General features: G+C 41.0%; 2 protein-coding genes and 1 long non-coding RNA gene across 8 annotated transcripts in view; 2 read left to right on the forward strand and 1 right to left on the reverse strand.

The window, feature by feature from the left end:
- pdlim5b (PDZ and LIM domain 5b) overlaps nucleotides 1-5564 on the forward strand; it is a 48003-nt gene extending 42439 nt beyond the window's left edge. For all 5 annotated transcript variants that reach the window (XM_037752712.1, XM_037752714.1, XM_037752715.1 and 2 more), the window contains 5 exons: nucleotides 1855-2038; nucleotides 3047-3227; nucleotides 4198-4318; nucleotides 4409-4524; nucleotides 4650-5564. In XM_037752712.1, coding sequence (XP_037608640.1) covers nucleotides 1855-2038; nucleotides 3047-3227; nucleotides 4198-4318; nucleotides 4409-4524; nucleotides 4650-4739 — 692 coding nt within the window. In that variant the 3' untranslated portion in view covers nucleotides 4740-5564. The remainder of the gene's footprint in view (nucleotides 1-1854; nucleotides 2039-3046; nucleotides 3228-4197; nucleotides 4319-4408; nucleotides 4525-4649) is intronic.
- LOC119478185 lies at nucleotides 3397-6773 on the reverse strand. The gene is made up of 3 exons (XR_005204397.1): nucleotides 6640-6773; nucleotides 4420-4565; nucleotides 3397-4307 (listed from the first exon to the last, which is right to left on the reverse strand). It is a non-coding gene; the product is annotated as an uncharacterized LOC119478185 (long non-coding RNA).
- The window catches only part of bmpr1bb (bone morphogenetic protein receptor, type IBb), a 63311-nt gene continuing 42611 nt past the window's right edge, over nucleotides 6719-27418 (forward strand). The window contains exons 1-3 of one of the 2 annotated variants that reach the window (XM_037752718.1): nucleotides 6719-6867; nucleotides 11220-11289; nucleotides 13555-13710. The gene's annotated coding sequence lies outside the window, so the exon portion shown is untranslated. The remainder of the gene's footprint in view (nucleotides 6868-11219; nucleotides 11290-13554; nucleotides 13711-27418) is intronic. The other variant, XM_037752717.1, reaches the window with a different exon arrangement.

Genomic DNA, 27418 nt, shown 5'->3' on the forward strand with positions numbered 1-27418 from the left:
GTTTTCAGAATCATCTTGTAGTGTACTGTTTAGCTGTAAAATGAGAACGTTTGTGATTCGGTAGCCATGTTGAGATCAATTGAGGAAATACCAAGCACCGCCCACCAGACAGCTGCCTCCATTGAATGACTGTGATTTTGCCAAAGTCTCCTGTCATGAGCTAGATGTTTTAAAGCCTGAAAACAGAGCCATGAGGAGGTGCAGAAGTCTAGTTATCTCTCAGAGCACTTGAATTACAATATGCTGAAAGGTTGTTATGGGCGGCACGGTGGTGCAGTGGTTACCACTGTTGCCTCACAGCAAGACGGTTGCCCCCTACCCCCGCGACCCTGAATAGTATAAGCGGTTACAGATAATGGATGAAAGGTTATTATGGAATTTTTGCCCAATGATGCCAAAATCATTCTGGTTCAGATTTAAGAAGGTCCAAATGCTGTCTCAAAGCCTCCTCTATACTGACACTGGTAAAGTTCTTGTGGAGAATTATAGAACATACAAAATACTTGTTTCTTTTTTGTTTGAATATATTGGAATCAACTTACAAAATATCCCCCATGTGTATGCTTTTAACAATAAACTCCTCCCAGATTGAATTAAAAAAAACAGAAGTGTTGGGCAATTTGGGTATTTTAAGCATAATTGGATAATTGTGTTTATATCAAGAGCAGCACTTCAAATTAACCATAACAGAAAAATTATTTTACCCAGTAATTAAAAACTGAGAGAGACTTCTTTGTTTGGAGCCCATTATGTTTCTCTATCACACTTACTCTGTAGTATCTTTCTTCCCAGTAAACCCACTCCCACAGTCCTCTCACATCCCTGCCAGTGCCCCGCTTTGTTTGTTCAGTTTGTTTGCTCTCCGTTACGAGGAAATTTAGGGAGCACTTGTCCCTTGACCTCCCGACTCTTTGATAACGGCGCTCTCTTTCAATAGCGTCTCTGTCCCCAATGCCTTTAACCCTCAAGCACTCCCTCTGAGGGCGGACAACGCTGACCTCCGTCCTGGATGTTTCTTTTCACTGAGAAAGAGAGAAGGGAAAATTGTGCATCCTCTCCATATGGTTTGAGATAAGAGGAGCGGGGGATTATTTTTCCAGGTGTCTCCTCTGACTCTGGGAATGTGTTGTTTCCTTCAGTGGGAAAAAATTGATCCCTTGTCTTGGCTGGGTGGAGTAGCTCTGTCCAACCCAGCTGTCTCATGCTTCAGGCATGGAGGTCAGAGTTCCTCAAATCATTCCCATTCGTTATCTGAACACCTAAACTGGGCACATGTGTTCTACTCAAGTAATGCTGAGAAACAGTGGATCAGTGGAATAAAATAAGTATTATTACAATTATTGTATTAAAGCTGAAGTAGGCGAGATTGGAGCAAATATGATTAAAAAAAGTTATTTTTATAAAACGGTCGCTATATCGTGACAGCAGTACATGAAACCAGAGGAAAACAAGCAGTAAGAGCTGATCTTAGGTCTGCTGTCCAGCTGCTGTCTATGAGAGCCGGCTGTCAGTCAGTCGTGAACTTTCAGAATCATCTTGTAGTGCACGGTTTAGCTGTAAAACGCTGTAAAACGCTCTCTCAATGAAATGACCTATGATTGATCAAAGTCTCCCGTCACGGGCTAGATTTTTTAAAGCCTGTAACCAGAGCCATGAGGAGGTGCAGAAGTCTAGTTATCTCTCAGAACACTTGAATTACAATATGCTGAAAGGTTATTATGAATTTTTTGCCCAATGATGCCAAAAATATACTGCCGACTGCCACTTAAATGGTTTGCTTGACTGTTTATCAATGAAACATTTCGTCTAATACTCCATTTGAATACTGACCCATTATGTTCCCTGCTGGTTTAGGTTTTCATAAGGGAGGAGCAGCTCCTTCATTTGGCAAAGTTACCACCCCTGCTGCTCCCAAAGGTCCAGAGCGCCCCACCCCACAGCCACATCCACAGGACCTCAACTCTCTGGTGCAGCGGGCCGAGCACATCCCAGCCGGGAAGCGCACCCCGATGTGCAACAAGTGCAACAATGTCATCAGGTAACTAACATCAGAAAAACTGCAGTTACAGTAAGAACTTTGGAGCAAGAGGAGACTCCTCAGGTGAATAGGGTAAAACATTTTAACAAATGGATATCACCATGAAACTTCCCCAGTTGAATACGTACAATAAGGCAATTATTTTTTGTATTACAAGTTTTCTGAAATTTTATGTTTAAATATGTAATCAAGGCATTGATTTATTAATTTGCATACATTCAGAACAGAAATCTGAACATTGGATAAAGCAAGGCTCAAAATTCAGATTTAATTTTGTTGTTAGTTTTGTTGTTAGAGTCAAAGGTTTTTACAGAGGGATTTTTGGATATCTCTTTTTATCACACCATTAATCAGAAAATACTGCCATAACAGCCATAAAAAATCCCTTTTCGCCTTGTTTTTATGAATAATAATAAGTAGGTAAATTGTAGGTAAGTAGTAAGTATAAATCAGGCTATGAATGTTATATGAACAAACCCCTCTGTAAAAACCTTCAGAATATAGACAGGAATGAAACTGGAAAGTTTGGTGGATGTGAGAGCTACTGAAGTAGAGATTTCTGGCTCAGAGTCTGAGAAAAAAAACATTTTGAGAAAACAGCCTTTAAAGATATGGATTGTAAAGTTCCATACATTCCATACAAGCCATCACAGGTGGATAGGGTAAAATAATAACTAATAGATATCACTATGAATCTTCCCCAGTTAATTACTTACATTAAGACAGTTACATGTTTTCTAAAATTGTATGTTTAAATATGCAAATTAACCATTATCCAATGCTAACTTTTGGTGAATTTAGGAGAAATCTACAGACACACATAGACAAAGTGAAAGAAAATAAACACCTTTGATGTTTTCTTTCCACTAGTCTGAAAGTTATGGAAGCAAAATGGCAAAAAATCTCAAAATTCACATGAAAAACTTAAAAGCTTCAGTTTGGTGGATGTTTTTTTCAATGTTTGAATACTTTTCTTTGAATCCTCTGTCCCTTGCTTATCCTCACCAGGGGCCCGTTCCTCGTGGCCATGGGCATGTCATGGCACCCCGAGGAATTCAACTGTTCTCGCTGCCACTCCTCCCTGGCAGACGGTTGTTTTGTGGAGGAGAAGGGCCAGGTGTACTGCGAACGTTGCTACGAGCAGTACTTGGCTCCCACCTGCGGCCGCTGCCAGCAGAAGATTCTGGGGGTGAGTTACTAAACTGAAGGGCAGATTGTTCTCTGCTTTAGTCTGCTTGTACTGAGAACTCTGTCTTTACTAACACTATAAACATCAGGCACTGTTCTTTATCACTTAAGGAGAAATAAAGCCGAGACCGGCAGCTTAATCCATTGTGGTGAAAGTGATTAAACTGAATGATAACACTTGAATTTAACCATTAAAACAACCAATGTATGTACATTATCTGTTGTCATCTAAAGGATAATTATGAGAGAACAATATATTCAGAACCATAAATACTTTATTGAGCCCTGGGCATCACAGTTGCTCTTTTATATAAGCATAAAGAAATATAGGAAAAATAGTAATAAAGGAATATGTAAAATGTAAATGATGTACATAGTGCTACAATATATAACACAGTATATGTAGAGTAAAATAAATAAATAATACAAATAAAAAATATAAGAAAAAATGTACAAATATGTCTTCACCTATCTTCAAAGTCAAAACTTTGGAGTCTTTGTTTCATTTACAAAAACAATGTTTAATGTCCTTAAGTTATTTGATGGATCATATGAGGACTATATACAGTACTATAATATTAACTTTAAAAAAAATATATATATTTAAACTTAATTTAAACAGGATAGATCCCGTTGAGATTAAAAATCTCCTTTTCAAGGGAGTCCTGGTCAAGAAAGGTAGCAGCACAAGTTAAAAGAACAAACACATGATTGTAAACAGACACAAAACAGAAGAACAGACAATATGTACGTATACAATATACTGTATATGTACATATTCTATAAACAATATATAACATCCCAAGAAAAAAAGTTTCATCCAAAATATCAGTTTAAGCACCGACACCCCAATGATTCTGTCTCCAGGTCTTTCAAAATGGATTTAAAGGCATTCAAAGAAATCAAATCCTGGAGTTTTACAACTTCAAAAACAAGCTGTTCCTCATTTATTTCTTCTATTATCTCTGCAGGAAGTCATGAATGCCCTGAAACAGACCTGGCACGTGTCTTGCTTCGTCTGCGTCGCCTGCCAACAGCCAATCAGGGGCAGCACATTTCACATGGAGGACGGGCAGCCGTACTGTGAAAAAGGTTGAGTACACACAACAGTAAATTAAACATCGTAAAGCAAACCATGTGTGCAAACAGAATAACATTTTGTCAACGTGCCGTTTCACTCAGACTACTACAACCTGTTCGGGTCCAGTTGCCACGGCTGTGACTTCCCCATCGAGGCCGGGGACAAGTTCCTGGACGCTCTAGGATTCACCTGGCATGACACCTGCTTTGTGTGTGCGGTAGGTGCAGGTTTCTCTCAGAGTAACAACAAGGGTTGGATCTAAAAATAAAACAAATAAGAACATGTTGAGAATATTTATGGGAATAACAACACTGCTCTGTATAACATTGTGTCTCCCAACAGGTCTGCTCTGCTAGTCTGGAAGGTCAGGCATTCTTCTCCAAAAAAGACAAGCCTTTGTGCAAGAAACATGCCCACACTGTCAACGTCTGACCTGCCCCCATGAATATGAATGGGAAAGGGCAACGGTGTCAGTATACAGTCAGATGTTAAATATTTTCAGAATTATTTTCAGAACTAACATTGGGTCAGAGGTTCCACTATAAGCTTTATTTTTGCTCGAATATTGTTATGTGATATCAGTTTTATATGCAAGAGTACATTTCAATACACTGTTAGCCCCCCTGCCAGTTCAAAGTGGATTTACACGTGTTTGTGCTGAGCTTTTTTTATTTGAGCTCTTGATGGGCATTTTATGTTTCACACATAATAGGATAGTTTACTGCAATGACCTACTGAGCCCCTCGGGGGTCACATATTAGAAAGAAATATTGATGTGGAAAGATATGCTATTAGTAAAGCGAGTGAAAGGTTTAGAAACTATGATTATTTAACATTAAGGGGGACAATTATTTATTTGTAAGCAAGGATTGCTCAGTCAACTTACGTTCTGGCAACAAAAAGACTTCTGGCCTTCAGAATAAAAAATGGGAAATTTTAATATTATATTGTTATTTTTTATTTGTTTTAAAGTAATATGATATATAACCGTTCCCAGCAAAAGAAAGCACAAAAAAAAAGTACAGCAGTGTGTACATTAGACACTGTGCAGATCAAGCTTCATTGTTATTGCATAAAAATTACATGTATGGATAAAGTCTGGTCATGATGGAGAGGACTCCATAATAGATTGTGTTGTTAATGTATATTTTGTGATACATACAGTATAGTTCAGGGGCAGCATGCTTCCAGTGAATTCCTACATGAATCTGTATTTCATTCAACCAGCTCCTGGTATTAAAATGCATCAAATTTGAATTCTTTTTCATTGTTTTTCTTAAACATTGAGGGACTGTTTCTACCGTGTTCTACTCACCAGGACTTTGTCATGTTGAATTTGTTCTCACTGGTAATGTTTTTGTTACATTTGATGGAATTTGTTCAATTAACACAAAACAATGCTTATATATTTCATTTATCCTTCATCAAAAACAGCATCATGTTTAGAGCTGCAATGATTAAGTGAATAATCGATTAGTTGTCAAATTAATTGCCAACTATTTTAATAATCGGTTTGAGTAATTCTTTAAGAAAAATAACTCAAAATTATCTGATTCCAGCTTCTTAAATTTGAATATTTTCTGGTTTCTTTACTCCTCTATCACAGTGAACTGAATATCTTTGAGTTGTGGACAAAACAACATTTGAGGACGTCATCATCACATTTTATGACAATTTATAAACCAAACAACTTATCGATTAATCAAGAATGAAAATGTTAGTTGCAGCCCTAAACATGTATATATGTATGCACTTTCATTGGACACTGTGCATAAAATAAGCACCTCTCTCCTTATTGTCATTTCAAATAAAAGGATTCAACATTCAATACCATAATCAAAGCTCTTGAGTATGTCATAAAGCTTTTTGACCACTATTCTGAACCTGTTATTTGTGGCTCACACTAAATAGCAACTCTTCCTCCTGCAAATACTTTGTTTAATGCTTTGTGCACATGCACTTTTTTTATGTTTTGTAAGTGCATGGGAAGCACCGCAGCTAATCAAACTGATGCATCTCTCTTGGTATGTGTATTATAAATCTAAAGTTGTGACAGTAATTATTCAGAGTGGGCTAAGAGGCAGGCAGACAGGCACCAGCATGAGCTTCACCTGCAGTCAAGAGGGAAAAGTACACATCTCCATAGGGACAGGAGAAACAGGCACACACACACACACACACACACACACACACTTGGTGCATTCTTTCTTGTATCATGTGAACAACTCTGCTTTATAAACAGTCACATCATTTAGGAATGACAAACAGCAGGAAACACAATATTGAGTGAATTGAGTCATTATGCGAGGTGTTATTGGAGGAAAACGTCTACCTGAGCCGCGCGTAATGACGCGCACTTCTCCATGACGTCGAGGGTGGGCGCTGTGCGCGCGGGATGACTCGAGATTTTACCCAGCCTCGGTTAAGCGCGTGGTTCACTTTGAAAAGTCTGCTGCGACACTGAGAGGCAACGCATTCAATTAAAACAGAGCCCGGTAGAGGTAAAGTTCAGACGGACCGGGAGCACGTCGAGCTGCGTTTTTGAAGCGGAACGGAGACGGTAAGGACACTTCAACCTTTAAAGGAAACAACAGTAGTCTGTGTTTGGAGCTGCAGCTGCAGACAGTCCTGCGGTTGTGATTAACAAACAATTTCCTGGCTGACACCAGAGGGGGGGTTCGTCATTTTCGGTGCTGCTGTTCATTACAATTCAACTGAAGTGCTTATTATTACTGCATGTGCTGAGTTTGATACTGGCTGCAGCTGCGGGTGATAAGCGGGAGTGTTATTGGTGGAGTCTGTGATGATGAGGATGATGATGATGCTTATCAGTAATAGGTACCACTAGGGAGAGTATAGCTTGTAAATTGCGTTAAGATAAGATGCAGTTGAGTTTACAGGCGTTTAAAATAATTGATATTGACTTATTGAGCTGAAAATATATTAAAGTCATGAAGGTGCGTCCAGGTAAAATGAAAACATCAGAGTTTTTGGTGCCTTGTTTTGACTGAAACATTTGTAATATGGTTGATAAACCAAAGCAATCTCAAGGTCCATTTAGTAGCTGATCTGGAGCTTTCCCACCATATCACATCATCTTCATCACCACATGCAGTTTGTCATGACTTTATTTATTTATTTATTTTTTATATTTATTTGCACATGTATAAAACTGCACGAAATCCAGTCAATGAAAAAAAAAAGTGAAAGGAAAAGTGTCAGGAGAGGTCAAGAAGCTCACAGGCTTATATACAAAGGATCTCCCCCCCCACCCCAGGAGAGAAAAAAACAATAACAAAAAAGGAAGAAAGATCTAAACTAACATAATTTTGAAAATACAACAAAAGTTAAACAACAACAAGAAGTAAACAAAATGTGCAGGAAAAACCTAACCAAACAGTGGAAAACAATCCAAAAAAAACAATGAAATACATACAAAAAACAGTACAGAAAAAAAGAAAATGTATTTAAACATATCAGAAGATAATTAGACATCACCACTTTATTGAGCTGACAACATATTAAAGTCATGAAGGTGCGTCCAGGTAAAATCAAAACATCAGAGTTTTTGGGTGCCTTGTTTTGACTGAAACATTTGGTTGATAAACCAATCTCAAGGTCCATTTAGTAGGTGATCTGGAGCTTTCCACCATATCACATCATCTTCATCACCACATGCAGTTTGCCTAGTTGTCATGATGTCATGTTCAAATTTCCATTTTCCATGTTACCTTTAAAAGTTGACTTATCATTCCAAAACAGGGCCCACTCCATCTGCTGTTGAAGATCATTTGACATGATCAAAAGCTACTGAATGGACCTTGAAGTGAGATTGTTTTCTCGACTTCTGCTTCCAAGGTCAAGATGGAACTTTAAATCTCAGCTTTAATGATGTGATTTGATAATTATTGTGCTCACTTTTCAGTTAGGATTCAGGTTAACGGTGTAGAGGTAGTTAAAGGGGATCTATTATGCTTATTTTCAGGTGCATATTTGTATTAAAGGTTTTCTACTAGAACATGTTTACATGCTTTAATGTTCAAAAAACGCTTTATCTTTCTCATACCGGCTGTGCTGCGGCACCTAAACTCACCAAAACTCTTCGGAAACTGCGCTCCAGCTCTGCTCGCACTAGCTTCGTTTGAGAGCGTGCCGAACTAGCTGCTAGGCAAAGTGTCTTACTTGATGACATCACAATGTTACCGAAGAAAAGGCAGGACTTCAAGCATGGCGTTTCAGGCAGTTCAGGTGCAGTGTTTCTGTTCAGTAACTCCCTTTGCCATGGACTTTGAGCTTTGTAACTTTGCAGACCTTTTACGTGCACAAAAAAACTACATAACACACTAAAGGAAAGGGGAAAAAGCATAATAGGTCCTCTTTAAATACAGGGCGGGAAAAACCCACAATGTGTGTTAATGTCTGGCAGCGAGCTAAAGACTCCATCGCCAGTCGGTGTATAGTGGCATGGCGTCAATGGCAATATTTGACTGTTGAATGCATGGCACAAAACCTCTCTGTGCTCTGCAGTTGATCACTGAGCATGTGTGAACCTGAGCTGATGTCTGTGACATCACTGAGCTCCTGATGTTTACATCAGCATCTCAGAGCGCAGAGGGAAGCCACACTCAACCGGCTGCACCTTATTCATGTCTGTGGTGTTGTCCTTGAGTGCACCACTACCCTCTGACTCTCTACAGGACAGAGAAGCTCATTGAAGCAGAGCTGAGTGAGTGTTTTTGAGGTAATATTAAATACACAGAGAGTGAGCGATCAAACCACCACCCAGTCCTTGAACCGGCTCTGCCCCTGGCAGGAGTAACGCCCGTTATTAGGCTTACACGATGGGGATGGCATGTCATGTGAGGGTGCATGGCAAGGCAGCGCTTTGTGGTCTACCACAAGTGTTTCAGCTTGTTGGACTCTCCGGCACAGTGTGTGTGTGTGTGTGAGAGTGAGTGAGTGAGTGAGAGTGAAATGTACCAACATTGGTCTTGTTAGGCCCAGTTACGGTAACAGCATGAAGGCAGGCCAGCGACGGTGTCCTCACAGAGCTCTGTATGTAGTATAATATTGGCTAATGGTATTCCAGAAAAATTAAGATCTCAAACTGAACAGCACTTTCTATGTGCACGCTTGCGGGCTTCTTAATGGACTGCTATCCGTGGCTGATTGAAACCACCACAAATGGAAAAGTGAAGGATGGTGAGACATCACACGCTTCCAAAAAATAATAAGCTTGATGGAAATATGGCTGCAGAAAAATCATGAAACTGCCCAACTGACATAAGAGAAGAATAAGATGGCATTAGAAGTGTTTACATTATTTATTGGATTATAGGATTTTTAAGTACATTTGATACCCGGCCCTTAAACAAGAAATCGGAACAATGTATTTTTAATACATCACAAATCGCATCACAAATGTGTTGGAAATGAAAACATCTTTTACACCAGATCCTCTTAGAAACGGCTTCCCACGTGAGCATACCTGTGCACACAAGCGCCTACACACAGATACACACAAACACTCAGTCATTCACTCTCTGATGCACATAAACACACGAACAAACAGTCATGATCTAGGTAGATACAGGCCTGACTCTGGATTTGTCCACAGGGGCTAAACTTAGCAAGCTGCAACCCTTCACCCCAGTTTCCTCCCTTATAATTACAGGAAATGAGTCTGGCCAATCAGAGCAGAGAGATGTGGCACATATTAACAAGCTCAATGGGAGCAGTATTTGAGGACTGGACAGGTAATGACCAAAGTATGTGTTTTTGTCAGAAGGTTTGGAAGATGTTAGATATTGGGGAGCGCTCAGGTTTGCAGGAAATCTCCGTCTGAAAGCCGATGAAAAGTAACACCGAAGTTTTGAGTTTATCACCTCACACTCCAGCTTTAAGCAGTCTGTGTCGTGTAACGTGAGCACGGTGACTGTCAGACAGTTCAAATGGTGGAGCTCCAGTATATCAAGAGACAAACTGTCAGAGATTCAGTCCCAGGCAGACTTTGTTCGATGTCTTTTCCAGCTGCCAGGACGTTTCCTTTAGTTCCTTCTCCTCTACACACACACACAAATAGAGAAGCATCTCAAGGCTTTCCACAGGTACCGTATGGCTTTCCCATCTGTCATTCACTCACTGATTTCTGCCAGTGGTTGGCTGTTCGTTCCCACACACTAACACTATGCTGTATCTCCCGTGCACACCCATACATACCAAAGGAGAGAGACAGTCTTTGTAACAACACTGTCAACACAGAGATGCTGCCTGTGATGCAGGCCTGTGCTTGCCATTTGTTCCAGACAGCCTTGTCCCTCTCTGGAGGAGCCAAAGTTCTTTAATTTAACTCAAGTTTTGAATTTCAACTTTGAGATAAACTAATCAGAGAGTATTATGGCTCTACCTCCTCCTCTGGCTCCCATCAGCTAGGAAGTTCAGGCGTAATGCAGCTGATTTTGTTCCACTTAGGGATAATCTTCTTCTTACCTGTAGGCTCCGCTGACAATTATTTCAGCAGCGACCAAAGTACAGATGCCCCCCGCTCACTGTTTCATCTGTAGAGTCGCTGATGAGAGTTAAATGTAGGCAACAGGAATTGCTTAAAGCTGCGAGCTGCTCTGCTCTTTGCCTGGAAGGTCAGTAACCATGTGAGAGAAAGCCGACATCCTGTTATTAGAGAGAGAGAGAGAGAGAGAGAGGGGAAAAAGAAGGAGAAAGAGGTACAGGATGAGTGGGGGATGATTGAAGATCGAAGAACAGAAGAGGATAAGGGGTACTTTGCATGACTGGTTGAAAGTCAAAGTGGGGAAGTGACCTGAGCTTGAAATCTAGTCTGTCCTTTCAGTTATAGACGGCAGGCATAATATGAGCTCCTTCTAATAACCTTTTTTTTTTTTTTTTTCCTTCCAGAGAAAGACAAGCGCTGGAGCTGTGGCTGGGTACAGTGACAGTATGCTTTCTGATGTCCTATGTTTGGATGGTGAGTCGAGCTCTCGGCCGCTCCATATCTGTTGTCTTTCAACTTGATAACAAATTGAATGACACGGCACATGTTTGTCTGCGAAGTCTTGATTCTAAATCTGAGACGTATTGATAAAGTTCAATACAAATTGTCAAATGTAACTTGGAGCGGTTTCACTTGATGTTCCCAAACCGCCGATATTGTGAAGAAAGTGAAATCCAAAGCTAAAAGCTGTTATCGATCAAGATAGATAGATACTGAGCGTTGACTCTCATGCAGTAGAGGTGGTATTTGGCAGAGCCGATCATGTGTGTGTTTGTTAGTGTGTTTTCTGATTGTCATGCCGTCTCGGCAGCGATTTGCCTCCAAAGTGGCGAGCTAATTGACTTTCTGCTGAGCATGTGGACGGCTATGTAAAATAAACCACACGGACTATAATAGAATCCTCTTTTCTCCACTGAAGTATCTGGCTAGACACAGACTCCGTCTGCCGACTGGAGTGCCGGAAATGAATGAGATCAACATCTGATAGAGTGTAGTAAATTTTAGAAACTCTCAGAAGCTTTGATTTCACCTGAGTAACTTACCGTAGCAGCGCAGGGCTCGTGAATGTCTGCTAAATGTCTTATCTGACAATGTCCTATTCTCACAAGAGTAATGAATACAGCTATGGCTGCAACAATTAATCGATTAGTTGTCAACTATAAGATTAATCACTAACTATTTTGATAAAGGATTAATCGGTTTGAGTAATTTTTTTACGAAAAAAGTCAGAATTCTCTGATTCCAGCTTCTTAAATGTGAATATTTTCTGGTCTCTTTACTCCTCTATGACAGTAAACTGAATATCTTTGAGTTATGGACAAAACAAGGCATTTGAGGACGTCATCTTGGGCTTTGGGAAACACATTTTCACCATTTTATAAATCAAACAACTGATCGATTTCAGGTTAATCGACAATGAAAATAATTGCCATTTTCACTCATTTATGTAACAGATTTGGACATTTCTTCTGTTGTCAAATAGAAATATTAAGACATTTTGAGCACATGCATTGAGTGTATTGCAGCACAAAGAAATCATTGTTAGTCTCTGATGAGTTCATTGTATATTTTGCCCCCTCGATTTCAACAGTGAGCAGGCGTGCTGCATTGTTTAATTAGCATTCCTTTTACATTAAGCAGCAAACTTGCCACTACAGGATCTCATCATAAACGGCAGAATATGCTGACACAGCTCCAACGTGGAGGCTCGGTGTACGGTCGGGAGCCGAACCCATGCAGGGCTGTGAAAAACTGTACCTAAAGAGAGGACAATGGCAGTCTGTATGTGTTGGGAGAGGCTCGCTAGGACTCCTTCTGTGACAGTGGCCTGCTGGCAGGAAAGTGAAGAGGGCCGAGCACCGGTTTGAGTTGGAGAGTAACTCACACCCGCGAAGAATGCCAAGAATCCGTGTGTTAAAGTTCACACTGTATCGCCATCTGCGGCTGGATCCTGGCAAATAAAAGGCAGCTGTGTGTGAGTCGGCGTGCGTGTGCGCATGCATGTGAAAAAGACAGAAAACAAAAGAATATTATGCAAATATTCTTACTGCATCTGAAGGTCATTGACTTATTTTTCATGCATATGTTTCAAGAGTCTGTCTCATTCTCAGGTACATGCCTGACAAGCAGGTAGCAGGCAGGAAGTCAGCCCATAATTATGCCCTAATTTAGTGGTTTATTAAGAAAAGACAGGTCAGCGAGACCACCCAGAACAAGTCACCTGTTTCAGCTGAAAGGGAAAGTCCGAGACTCAACACCGTTCGCTGTGTTAGTTCAGCGCGGTGCCCAGCTGTGACTCGGCGTGTTATTTTGCTGATACAATATTGCCTCAAGGTTACCGGAGTATGTTTTAGCGACACTTGCTTAAAGTTCATAATTCCTCATATCTGCGTGAAGAAGGGGTTCTGTGTCTCGCCAAACAGATCAGCGTGATCTCCCTCGACAGTTTGATCTTTCAACAGGCTGATCTGAAAAGCTTTTGTTCTGAATTCTTGCACGTCTGCTCCGCCGTAGACCTTTTCATTCTGCGCCGTATCTGATTCTGCGATTGAACCTCACGCTCGTCCGCCAAATAGCAAGTGACAGCGAGTGCCACTCAGACTGTGAGAGGAGATGGGGGAAACAGATGAAGTCAATTTCTGTCTTGTTCGTGTTTTTCCTGTTGCTCAGCACTCTGTTTCTGATGACAGATTGTGAAATGGGTTTCATATGTGCTTTGTTTTTTTCTCCCACCCATAGATTCGGGCGAGGGCAGAGGGCATTTAGAGTCGTCCCTGTGAGGCCGTCTGCAGGGAAATGTGCTGACATCAGAGCGTTGCATTTCAAACCGGCGGATGAGGAGGATGCTGCAGTGACGATTCAGAAGAAGACGGGTTTTGCATAGATCCTTATCAGGTGAGTTCGCCCTCTGGGTGACATCCCTTATCAATGCAACGCTAATCCGTTAATTAAAGACTCACACGTCCTGCAACAACAGGAGTGTGTTAGAGTATTAATAACATCTGTGTTTTTGAGAAATCATACGTTCATGTGTTTTCAGCTTCTGTCCTGATGTTTGGCTCACAATGGCACGCTGCTTTATCTAGCCACACACACACTCTCTCACACACACACACACACACACACACAATACTCCATCGCATCGCAATCCCTGTCAGGTTCTGGCATTGCTCGTGGGATTAGGAAGCCAGCCAAAACAGGTGACAGGTGACAATCTCATGTCAACACTCCGTGAAAAGGACTTTAACATTGGCTTAACTAAATTACTAATGCAAACAAAAGGTGAGTCATGTTACTGTAGCTCCCATGACAGTTTGTAGTAGCTGTTAACCCCTGTTTGCTGTATATACAGTATAGTCTGCCACATCCCCGCTGGGCACTTTCAACTTGTGACAGCTGTTGTTCTTTGTTGGAGCAGATTAGTGTTTTGGCACGAGTTGTCATGATTTTCCAGTCTTTCCCCAGTGACATGTTGAATGTTTTTTTTTTTTTACTTTCTGTTTATTTTTGACCAGTTCTCCTGCAGTTTGGCTACCAGAATTGATCCTCTTTGGAGCTCCATTAGGTGTCTTGTGTTACTTAGAAAATATCAAAGCGCAGATGGTTTCTTTATAGCTACATTCAGCCTTATGTGACCCACCTTGGTAGTAGTGTTTGTAAGTGTGATTAAGTTACTTCCATTATGTTTGTGGTACAGAGGCCTGATGACATTCTTGAAGGATACAGACTTCCTCGATGACCTCAATTAACCAAGCGGGAAAATAACACTTTCAGCAGCTTGGCTGCTTTTGAAGACTTGGTCTGTACTGTAGCGCTGTATTATTTCATATATGACTCGTAAAAACATTATTATTTATAGCGTCATAATAATTTTCAACTCTGCAAGTAGGTGTGTGACATTACAGTTCAAAAACAAAGACTTGATCCAGACATGTGGATAGGGATTACACGAGTACTCGGGTACTCTTTTTCTACAGTACCAAAGGTATTGTACGATGCCTGTAATGGTCACTGGTGGTGATGTGACAGTGAGGGAAATTTTCCCACCGGTGTTACCGATTACACTGGACATTTTACAAGAAAGATTACGGTCAATATGTGCAGAGCGCTGACTCTGATCTTTACCGTCGGGTGGCGGTGTGTCTGGCCTCTCCGGTAGCGCTTTTGCTGCGGGGTTCCACTGCGGGGGCCCACCTGGCGCCGCTGCTCCGTGCACACCGGCTGTGACGGCTCCATCCGCCTCGCGGCGATTACCTCATTAACGTTATGGTTCCCTTATAGCATTGGGATTAAATGTGAAATATTGTCAAATAGGTGCGTTTGCTTTTCACTTCGACAACAAATCCTCTGCTCCTGCTCCTACTCCTACCACTCTGAGCTGATGGACCAAATGCGTTCACGGTCAGTATGTAGTGTCCGTCGTCTGACTATCGATTGATAACATGCCGCTGATATGCCAAAATGAACAAAATTGGTCAATTATTTTTATTTATTACTTAAAGGGCTACATGCCTCCTGTTTTTTTGTAATGTACAAATGTTTTTAATAAAAGAGTACGTGTTGAATTACATGGGATTTATTGTTGTTTTGTTTTTACCGTGGTATCGAATTTGATATCGAGAATCGTGGAAATTCACTGGTATTTGTATCGACCACTAGATTTCTGGTACCGTGACATCCCTACATGTGGAGCATTTTTCTGCTTTTCAAGTCAACCTTCAGCCACACCCAACTCAGTTGTCCTTCACCTTTCGTTACGGTTTCTGTACAGTCTGAGAAGAGATCGGCCTCTCTGCTTGCCTCTCCGAGTCTGGCCTCTTCGGTGGCTCCGAGAGTTTTTACGTAGAGGAGAGGAGAGGCTGGATCGGATTACAATAAAAAGAAAGTGAGAGAGAGTAGCAGCTAGCTAACCTGCTACAGCCTGGATTGTTATTGCAGGTGTTCCAGAGCAGACACAGCTGTTAATTACCTCGACTGGACGTAACTGCACACGTTGAGCTGCACTCGCACATGAATGGCACTCATACAAGTGCACGTTGGCATGCCAGAATACACAGATTAGGATTTAAGGATCAGAAGAGAGTTTCAGGGGATGAAATGCTTTCTTGGTTTATAGAATCTCCTGGTTGAATCGCTCGTATTTGCTTTGGCCTTTTTTTTTGCTACATGTAGTTTTGAGGAAGTCTGTTTCATTGCCGCAGCCAAAAGCAGTCAACCACATCTGTCCAGAAGAGCATTGAAAATGTATAATCTGGAACATTTGCTTTATCTGTGCTGTTTGAACGACCGTGTATGTGAGTGCACATGAGAGTGAGAACATTCTGTTAAATTGTCTCGTATATCACATGTGTATCATTTGTAGCTTAAATTGGGGGTTAGCTGTGTAGATTTGCCTTCGAAATTGGCAAACCGAGTTGATTCTCAGCTTCTGCCAAGAAACTTAAAAGTAGCATAATACAATAAATACAATTTCTGTACATATTTCAGGTTATTTATTAGATTTTTTTCATAAATATTTACAATGGTTTCAGTAATACAGATGTTTGTATAAGGCCCATAGTTGTAGTAAATTAGATTGCAGATAGATGGACACTCTGTCTGTCCATCATTTCAGTATCAGACTAACATATGGGACAAAGACTGGAGCATTCATTCCTGGTTTTATTTTCCTGGTTTGTCTGACTTGAGTGCTTCTCCAGCTCCATCCTCTGCTTGTCAACACACATCAATCACATCATCACGTGCTGAAACAGCACAGAGAGGCTGATGAGTATTCAATGTCAGACGTGTCAATTTGAGGAAAAAAGGGCTAAATGAGTAGCCGTTAAATTGAGTGACTCGCCTGTAAGGGATACTTTAGATAACTTAGCGTTCATTTGAGGAACATTATGTTCACATGAATTATGGCAGCAATATTTAATCCGCATCTCAAGTCAACTGTGGTAGCACAGTACAATCTAGTAGTTTGTTTTTTAAACAGCTCTTTATCACAAGCACGTCTCTGTTTTAGAGTCCACGTTCACTCCCTAAAACTTTTACGAGCCGTGTGTGCGTATTTGTAGGATCGTGCTTGCATTTGTGTCAGTGAACAGCTGCTCCTCCTTTCCTCCACCTGTGTAACGCAGCTTTGAACAACACAACAGTAGTTCTCTTGTACTTCTCGTAAAGATCAAGTTTAATTAACGATCGCACCGCTTTTTGAGCACACGTCTCTCTCTCTGGCAAGAAATTGGAAGATAAGCGACTTTTGTCTCGAGTGCCAACATCTTGTGGCTTTATTGGTTTCCCCGATTCAAGTCTGAGCTGAAAAGGCTTGATTTAAGCATACAGACGCACTCAGTTTTTCTACAATTAAGAACTGTTTTCCGCTTCTGGACATAAAGTGGTCGAGATGGTGGGTGTTCCCCACCTTTTTAAAAACCCGTGTTTATTTTACTTTTTGAAAGTGCTGCAAATTAAGCTGTAAGTAACCTTGGGCGGACTGTTCCATGGGAGCACATATGAGTGAGAGGGAGAAGGAGAAGAGAGGGAGCTGAGAGAAAAAACCTCAAATGTGAAAATGACTGGAACTCCGAGGGTTTTCAAAACACAACTCCAGATTTCATTACACATACCTGGACAACTGAGGGCATGGAAAAACCCCTCCCTGCGTGCGTGTGTACGTGTGTGCGCGCACATGCATGCACTCAACAGCTGGGTTGGTCAGAGAAATAAAAAGAATAATGTAAACTAAACAGAGCAGAGACGACACCCAGCCGACAGAGCCAACACGTGTCGGCGGCTTCAGAAAAACGCTGGTCATCAATCACAGACGGCAGGCCCTCGGTCGCGCTGACAGGCTCGGAGAGAGAGGGGGCAGAATCTATTTGGCCGCTCTCTGCGTGTGGATGTGCCGGTGGCGGCTGCGTTCCCAGAACCTGACTGCAGCCTCTTGAGTCAGGTTTGGTTGGGACTCATCCAAGGCGTTCAAGACTGACTGATGATGAGGCATCACATCAAACCCACGTCAGCAGCAGAGTGGAGCTAATGGCCGTCACTTGTCAATACGGCCTGTTGGCAGCGCTCACATAGATCCTCCTCTGTGTTGTTTTATTAGGTTTCAGTGTCGGTGTTAGCTGCGGATCATGAAAACCATCTATGTGTGTGTTGTGGGAATATTCTCATGGTGGCTTGACAGTTTACTGGTAACAGTATAACTGCAGGCAGTAAATTGGCCTAAACCAAGCAAAAACAGAGCAAAGGGAGACGGGCAGTCCTGAGGGGCCAAGCTGGAGTTTAGTCCCTAAAATGTAACCTTCACCAGGGTTCAGAAGGACAAGGAGGGATCGAGGGATGGAAGGAGGGGGTTGGGGGGATCCTCTGGCAAAGACGAAAGCCCCCGGGGTTTCTGCTCTGAGATCTAACTTCGTCTGTGTAAACATGTCTGGAATGACAAACTCTGTGTGTGTGTGTGTGTGTGTGTGTGTGTGTGTGTGTGTCAAGTGTGCTACATGTGAAGCCTACCGAGTGTATGGATCTGAGAAAGGGGAGAGGAATGAATAGTTGAGATACAAGAATGTTGTTCATTTTCTTTAGTCTAGTGGCTCTCAGCGTAGTGGTCGAGCCCTCTCGGGGCGTTATCAAGTAGGTATTGAAGGTATTTTTCAGATTTGTGTCTATTCTTCTCTGCCTTTCTTTTGTGACAAACTGAATATTTTCAGCATCCATTCACATTTCATTAAAGGACGGGGCCATTATTATTATTATTATTGAAATAATAAATCGTACACCAACAACTTGGTAAAAAAAAAAATGTTTAAATGTTTTTTTATATTATTGTGTAGCTTCACAATGGTGTTCCTTATGTATTCAAATCCGAACATTCAAATTTTGGTCACAGTGTGTATGTTTTAGTTTTAAAATGCTATTTTCCCAAGCACTTCTAAAAATGCAAGGTAAAATGATAATTCCCCATTTGGAAGGGCTGTGTGATGGCAAAGTAAAGCTGTGAAAATATTCTAAATATAGCACACTCTTAAATTTATATTGATTATTTTTTGTGTTTTCGTATTTTTTAGGTGGCTAAAATACATTTTTCTGCTGTTTCCGTCCACAGCCGCTTTACCTCGCCGTCAGACAGCCCTCTTTGAAAGGGAACTGAAACCGTTACATCGCTCTCTTCAAAGCCACCAGACTCCATTAACAAAAGCAGTTATTATACCTCACACTGGAGTATACACATCCCACTTCTTCTTTACTTATTCATAACCTTATTTATGATTGATGATTGCTTCAATTAGATTACTTTGGTAACCTACATCACTGCTTTTTGCAACGGCTGAGTGAGCGTTTCCATTTGAAAAAAACTAAACGGAACAGAAAGCAGATGCTTGTATGACCGTTTGATTGATAAACCTATTTCCATGCTACAGAGAATTATTGGCTGGGGTCCCCCTCCACAATACATTAGAACTTCACATTTTCCTTTAGGTATTTAACCCAAACCCAGATATTTCTGTCACAATTATATTGTGGCGTACCTTCATGGATATCTCTGTGCAAACATTATATTTATACTGCACTGCAAGAGACTTTCTGCACTTTCCGGTGGATGCCTGGGCAGAGCCAGGTGAGCTGTTTCCCCCTGTGTTCAGTCTTCATGCTAAGCTAAGCTAATCGTCTTCTGGCTCTAGTACACACATGAATGTGGGATTGATCTTCTCAACTACCCCTCAGCAAGAAAGGGAATATGTATATTACCCAAACTGTCTTGAGTACTTCTTAAATCATGCAATAATTTAATTTATTGGCGTGCATGAAAATGCAACCACCGTCTGTCTTTTAAAACATAAATTAGACTTTTTGGGAAGACTTTGAAGATACAGTTCTTAAACTGCTCTTGTTTCAGTTGATATGTTGCTGCAGAAACATAAGCAGGCCGTAATTCTCTTGTCCACAGACACATGTTAATACTGCGTGGACCCAGTACAAACGGAGTTCAATCATCATCCTGATGTTCTCAGCCCCCCTGTGAGTTGACTGGATGTCTCACTGCGTCCAATCGTTTCTTCACCCACTGTCTGTCTATATTAGACACACGGTGACAGGACAGCTGTCTCCATGCCTCGTCTTGGTCCACGTTTCCATGCACAGGGATGCATGTGTGCCTTTGCAATAGATCTGGCATGGCAAATTAATGTTATGTGGCTTGTTTGACTGAGTACGCTGTCTCTTTGCTCCAGCCTCTGATCCTGACATTGGACCCAAAAGGGGAATCATCACCAAGGAATGTGGCAGGCTTTGATCACAGGGCTGTCCAGTGAGGGTGCGGGGTTAATGCGCTGTGTGAAGAGGAAAACATGTCACACTCATCTTATGCCAAAGAATTGGTTATGTGAAATGCAAAATTTATCATGTAGACAGTGGAGTGTGCTTTGTCTGTCAGGCAACTGTAAAATTGCCTCTAGTGGTCAATTGTCAATCAAATGCAAGTTTCCTGCTGTGAAACACAAAGAACAGATGACTTCATCTGAAGGGCCAAGAAGCACAGATGACTGTCATAAACAAACAGGAACCATAATGAGACTGTAATTACTTGCCATGACTGTTTACATTCTTCCACACAGAGCCTTCAGATAGAAGCTCAGCAGATCATAAGAGAGTCAAAACTGCTGATCGGCATGCGAAAAGATGATAAACGTACCGTAGAAGATCATCCTGACATTTCAGTGACACTCAACCCAGTTCTTAGTCAGCCTAAAACATTTTAGAAAGTAGTCCAACATGTTGCTCTCGCAGCATCCTGGCATTAATGATGAACACATGTTAGGAGAGAACGCAGGGTCACATGGTTACATTTCAAAGCTCATTTTAGGTTGTCCTCTTACGATTACTCTGCTACGGCGGCTCTATGGTTTACTGTTTGATATTTCACTTTTAGGCTTTTAGTTAGAATATTAATTTAGAGTGATGTAACAGTAAAAAAAACAACAACACTATTTTCAAAGCAACCAATAGCAAGGTAAGCAACGCCATAGTGACCTCACAATGGACGAAATATTCCTGTGACTAGGCATGGGACAATATGAAAATTTCACGTCATGATTATCTTCGCCAAAATTATTGTGATTCATGGTATTATCCAGATGAATCATCAAAATATGCTTAAAACTGTTAAAATGGCTCTAAAACATACTGGAATCACTTTACTTTTCTTAAGAAACAAATCTTTTTTATTGCATCACAGAGGACACACTTCTTTTTTTGTAAACTTCATTGGTGAAAAACAAACAATCTTAAATAAGGTAATAATAAATCATAAGGTCCCCCTGCATAAATATAGGATAAATTAATAAAAAAAAAAATAGCAACATTGTGTGTGTTGTTCTGTCTTGCATGATAATTCCTATATATTCTTTTGTAAATCAGGCTTCATCATCAATCATTTTTCACTTCTTCACTTGTTCATAATGGCGCACTAGACAGCTTTTTCAAGTCACTCGTGATGATATTCACGATTATCCCGATAATGGAAATTCACAGTGATGAACTTATTGAGTTTTTTTTATTGCGATCTGTAACAAAATCCTATATCGTCCCATCCCTACCTGTGACCCAAGAATGATTATGAATAGTTTTTACATATAATGTATAAAAGTATTATTGATGATGCCTGTTGGGTAATACCACGGCCACCCGTTCGCACAAAAAGGCGTATGAATGGCAAAATAATGTGCAAGGCATTTAGCATGCAATAAGAACGCCTTTCTTGCTTTTGGATTTGTCATTTGTACACCATGTAGTATGTATTGACTGCAATGTAAATGCATCCATGTAAATATGCCACGCTTCGTAGAAAACATAGATTAAGACCCCTTATGGTGGGCGGATGGGGAGGTGGATAGGTCCAACAAACACACAACTTTTAACCAGGAGACTGGTGCTCGAGACCTGTGTTTTGTTTTGTAAGTTACGTTACTGATGTTTGTCATATGTTTTATAGTGACATTTGTGTTTTCCATGTTACTTTGTTTCTGTATGTATTTTACTTAGTTTATGTACTTATTTTAAGCTCAACCATGACGTTTTTCCTAAACCTGTGGATGTTACCGTAGTTTTGTTGGGTGGCGTAAAAATGTAAAAGCCTAAAATGCGTCCTCATGACACGCGGAATGTCCGTGTAATGTTGCACTATTGATACGCCTTCCTGTGAGACTGGGTTGCCCACGGAGATAGGAATATTATAGTCTTAGTAGTTGCTTTAAGGATCCAGGGTTCATACCACTGTGTTGGGTGGGTCCTCTAGGGGAAAGAGCCTCGTATCAGCCCTGCACACCAGCCCTAAGATAAAGCAGAACAGGAACAGAAGTCCTCTATAAGAACCTGTGGAGTGGGAGGAAATGGCCATCCATCATGGATAGCATGTGATGACATGTCTGACCCCGTGTCCTCTCTCTCTCTCTATCGCTCTCTTTCTTTCTTTCTTTCTTTCTTTCTGTCTCTCTCTCTCTCCCTCTTCAGAGACACACATAATGCTGGTAGTCTGGCTGCCAGTGCTTCGCCTCAGATCACATTGTTTCCTCATTTAGTGCCATTTATCATTACGTCTCAGAATGCGTCTACCTGTATTTCCCATTGACTTTTTCACCTTGACAAAGTCCTCAATTATACTAAATATAGCATAATGTAACTAGAAGGGCACTCAGAGAGCGCAGACATTCGCCAAGGCCTTGTCCTATCTCACAATGTTAACGAAAGTGAAAAATAATTTGGATGTGCCCCATTATTCGGATCCGCCCCCAAAATTTGGCACGTTCCTCCGTGGCCCATGCTTCACCCTTACACTAAGTCCTCATGAAAATCAGGCCAGTAGCTTTTTCTGTAATCATGTTGACAAACAGACATACAAATCGACAAACAAACCGAAAACATAACCTCCTTGGCGGAGGTAATAATGGATACATTGACCGCTGACTGAAAGAGGAATACGAATACGACAATTCTGTAAATTATTGAAAAACGAAGCAGAGTTTTTCTGCTTGCACACAAATCAATGTGATCATCTGATTTGTTTAACAAAGCATGTAATACATCTAAACTTTCTGCATTATGGCAGTAGTTCAGCAAGGCTTCGTATTGGCTGTGTACAGACCCAAGATACATATAATTACAAAAAATGTACGGAGGCCACTCAGTATGTCTTTTAGAAGAACAGTCAATCTCCACCATATTCAAGTCCACTCCTCTGTAGCTGGGGAAAAACATTTCTGTTCTTGAAACAGGCTGTTAAAAGAGAATTTACCTATGCTGCCAGTTATGTATTACAGCAACATAAAGATATGGACGGCATTAATAATATCTTTTTTTTTGTGTTATTGTTTGCTTACTCCCTATGTTGAGGAGGGGGGGTTGTGGCTTCATGACCTCTCCTGTCACATTTCTTATTTTCTTCATTTTCTGGATTTTAAGAACTGCATTTTTCGTGTGTACAGAACAAAATGAGAAAAAAAAAGAATAACAAAATGTTCTTATGATAGCCAATCATGTGCCATGGGAAAGCCAAGAATGTGAAGGTTTTCATTCCAACAAAACACTAGAGCATTGTGATCATACTGATCAGTTCCTCCTCTGTGGTCGAAGCTGAGTTTATCAGTGAAAACACAAGCCGAGTCTCATTGTAGGTTGGAATTAAAACCTGCAGACTCTGGCACATGGATCTTTGTTCTACTTCATCACTCAAATCAGAAAGAGCCAGTGTTGATTTTTTTAGTCAAATGAATCCTTGTCAATTCAACGTTCTTCTCTCAAACCTCCCGCGCGAGGACCCTTTGCCTCTCCTTACACATGCACCAGACTTTATCGGCGAGCCCCGTAATCCACCACAGCTGCTCAACTGTAAATACAATTAACCCCAGTAATTGTGTGATGTTGACTTTGGGTTTTGTACACTTTCTCACTGACTGCCGGTAGCCCGTGCTCTCTGAGGATGACATCATGGGGTCTCAGGTTGCCCGCTGTGGCTTCAGTTTCCCAGGGGGTAGGGGATAGGGGGGTATGTAGGGGGGGGGGGGAGCCTGAGCGTAGACCTGGAGAGCAGCTCCGCGCTTTGAATAGACACTCATTCTCTTTGCTCGGTGCTCAGACGCGCACATACACAGTCGACTGACCTCTCTGCCACCTCGCTGTGAGCTCAGAGTTTGTTATTGGCTCAGTTATGATGTGTTGACAGACGAGACAGATGTGTGTTCCCCTCTTCTAGATAGTTTGTCGGTGTTGTTTTCAAAGTTGAAAAGCTCTGGAATTAGCTGAGCAACGAGAATAATTTGACTTCATGGCATTTGGTGAGATGGTTTGTATGTTTAAGAAGCCTGTGTTGTCAATTAAGAAATTCTGTTTTGTCTATGATTTTCCTCTGTGTGTGTTTTATTTGGGAATATGCAGCATGTGTGTGTGTGTGGGCCTGCTCACATTTTTATTTCCCCTTATTTTCAGGAGAGGGGGCTAAATATTCCCAGACAGATGACATGCTGTATGTATTATTGTGCTGTAAGGATGGCATTTTCTGTGTGACTTTGTGATGGAAATGCAGTGACCAAAGCCACATTAAAAGCTGTCTGGGCTGAAAAGTGACTTTATCTCTGCACAACAAAGTGATTCACAACATAAGTCAGAAAGCAAAGACAATACCCACGTTTGTTTTGTGACCATTTAAAAACCACCGAGGCGGTGAGGCAGGAATTCTTTGCACAAGATCACTTCCTCGGTATCATGTAAAATATAAAAATAGACCATATAGCTTATTCTGGCAGATTTTTTCCCAGGCAGCACAGAGCAGGCTTACCAGTAAGTGTCATTCATTCTGTCAATCATCTGTTTTAGTTATTTAAAGTCACTGGAGCCTGCAAAGTCAACCTCTTCCACTGTGATGTCAAAATAAGCACCGTGGTTCGGCTTTCCTCAGTTTTATTTTTCCACTCCCCACATGGACACACCTGGATCAGCTCAGAACACACACACACACTAGCATCCAAAACTGAGGCATCTTCAAGGAAGTGCTGCCATTCAAAACTTAATTTTCTTGTTTCTGCCTATAGTTTTTATGTTAAAATGTGATGGATAGAAACAGATGGTTCATGCAGTTGACTGTCCGACAGGCAAGCTGGAAAGTTCGGAAATCACCTGGCTTCATGAGGGGAAATCTTTAACGCTTGAGGATCGCACGCCCTTAAAAACAAGGTCTGAAGCGAGGGATTTGTCCGTAATCCAGTATTGATCCTTCCTAGACGGGCTGTCTGGTGGACTGACACTCTGCCATACCTACACGCACACAGCCACGCTGGCTGCGTGCCTCACCACATCTAACTATAGAAGTGAATACAAGCCGAGGCCAATTTGTGGCAGATTTAATGGCACATGGCGGAGTCGTTATGTTGGGTCGAGAACGGCAGAATTGACCATTTTGTTTTCCAGTTTAAATGTCAGTCCCAGACGTCCATGCATTATTAGCTTGTTGTATGTAAAGCCTGTGTGGACATTTCACTGTTGCTGACTAACACGCTGCATCCATCTATCAAACTAAACGGCACTTAAGAGCGAAATCAGCTACTTTACAAAAAGTGGCCAGCCGGGAGTCTCCATAAATAAGCTCAAATGTTGCCCCACTGTTTGTTGTTGTCTGCTTTCTAATTTGTTTCATTACACAAGAATGATTAGATGCACATGCTCTGTAAACCAGCCATCATTAATAGATGGTAATAAAGTAAATAGCTCTAAATCAAGGTAATATTCATTTAATTGCATCTGTAATGTTTTCAATTATTTTATTGCTAAGAAATCCAACAGTATTGTTGAGTATCCTAAAACAAAAGTATGTTGCATTTACCTTCGTTTGTAGACCAGCGACTGCATGGACAATTTTAATGGAACCTGACATCATAATTAATTTGAACAGCTAAAATGAAACAAATCAGAGATTGAAGTGGTTTATACGTGCTTTTTTCCTGCCATAAATCTTCTTTTCTGCAGAAAAAAACATTTTTATTCAAAACCAGTTTGTCTTTTTGTATTGGTATTGCTGTGATCCTCATCAGCCCACCGGTCCACATGGAAGGTCCCCACAGTTCAGGGACAGTCCATCCCTGATTATCAATATAATTATATAATTGCAAATATCATGGTAACTACAGAAGTGGCAGCGTCATAAAGTAGGAGAATTTATAGCAGTGTTTATAGTACCTGTTTTTTATGAGGCTAATAATTCTCAGAATGACGAGCAATAAAAACAGAATCAAATGTACCGAACACAGAAAACATGTACAAGAGATGGTTGTTGGAAGAACAAAGTGTTATAGTATTTTCATGAGAACATAGTGTAATTTTAACCAGCAGGCTGTCTCCTGAAGCAGCTTTGAGCAAGCTGGAAATTGTGTGATTTTGTTTGGCCGAGAGCACTGGAGGTAAAACCGGTGTCTGAAGAGGATTGCATAAATGAACATTTGATTGTAACATGTTGCTATTTATATAGTATTTTTTAAATGCGGGAGTAGCTTGCCAATACCAGTGCTGTAATTGGCTAGTAGCCTGGTAGTGTGGAACTGGCCAGTGATAGGATTGGGAAACTTTACACACATAATGGCATCTTAAAAAAAAAACTCACAACTTGCATTCTTTAACAGATAAGTACTTTTTCCAGTCAAGTAATGTTTGTATTTTGTAAGGACGAACTGTTTTGCTGCAGGTGGGTGTTGAAAAAGGGTTATTTCTTTTTTTGAGATAAGTGCTACAATTTTGATGTGTGCCAGAGTGCTGAATGGTTTCCCAAATACCTTCCAGTTTCTTGTAGAGTAAAATGATGCAGCCAGTGTAGGGAGCGGTGTTCAGGTGTGCTGTCAAAAGCAGCTGTTAACGCCTCATTGAGAACGTGTCAAAGAGCTTTGAAGGATCTGTGAATAAGAATTAGAGTGAGTCAGTTCGAGGTAGATTTCTTTTTGTTGTAATTTCCCAAGAGACCCACGCTGTATAAGCTTCGACTTATGGAATGAAAGGAATTCAACTGTATTTGGCGCTGGATCAAGTTACAGACACAGACATGCTACTGATGATCAGTACATACTGTAGCTATAAATGTTGCCCTTTTTACTTCATGCTTTCTGAACAAATGGACTCTGATTTCAGCCATTGGGTGTTTTTAAAGGAAAACACTGGTAATTAGTTGACTCTTGCTCTAATCTTGGTTTAAACACTGGTTTCATGCAATCAGTCTTTCCTATATGTTGAAATAGTGTATCTCTAATTAAAATAAATATTGGCATATTGGCATTTGAAAAATCATGTTGTCACAACGCTGTCCAATAGCAGTTCTACTCTGCCTGTGAAAAAAAGTTGTTTACCAGTCAATTCAATACGTTCCCTTGTTGTATTATGGGAAATGTAGGATTGAGCATTTTTGAAGCCTGACCCATACAGTCAGTATTAGGGATGTCACGAGAACCGATACTTGGGTACCAAGTCGATGCCAAAATTCTGAAAACTTGATGGTACTCGTTTTTTCTTCAGTACCGCAGGTACAGTTGGTACCGGGGGTCAGGGCTCGAGATTAATGTCGTCCCATCATCTCGGGGACGAT

The sequence above is a fragment of the Sebastes umbrosus genome, chromosome 19, assembly GCF_015220745.1.
Source record: "Sebastes umbrosus isolate fSebUmb1 chromosome 19, fSebUmb1.pri, whole genome shotgun sequence".
Classification (NCBI taxonomy): domain Eukaryota; kingdom Metazoa; phylum Chordata; class Actinopteri; order Perciformes; family Sebastidae; genus Sebastes; species Sebastes umbrosus.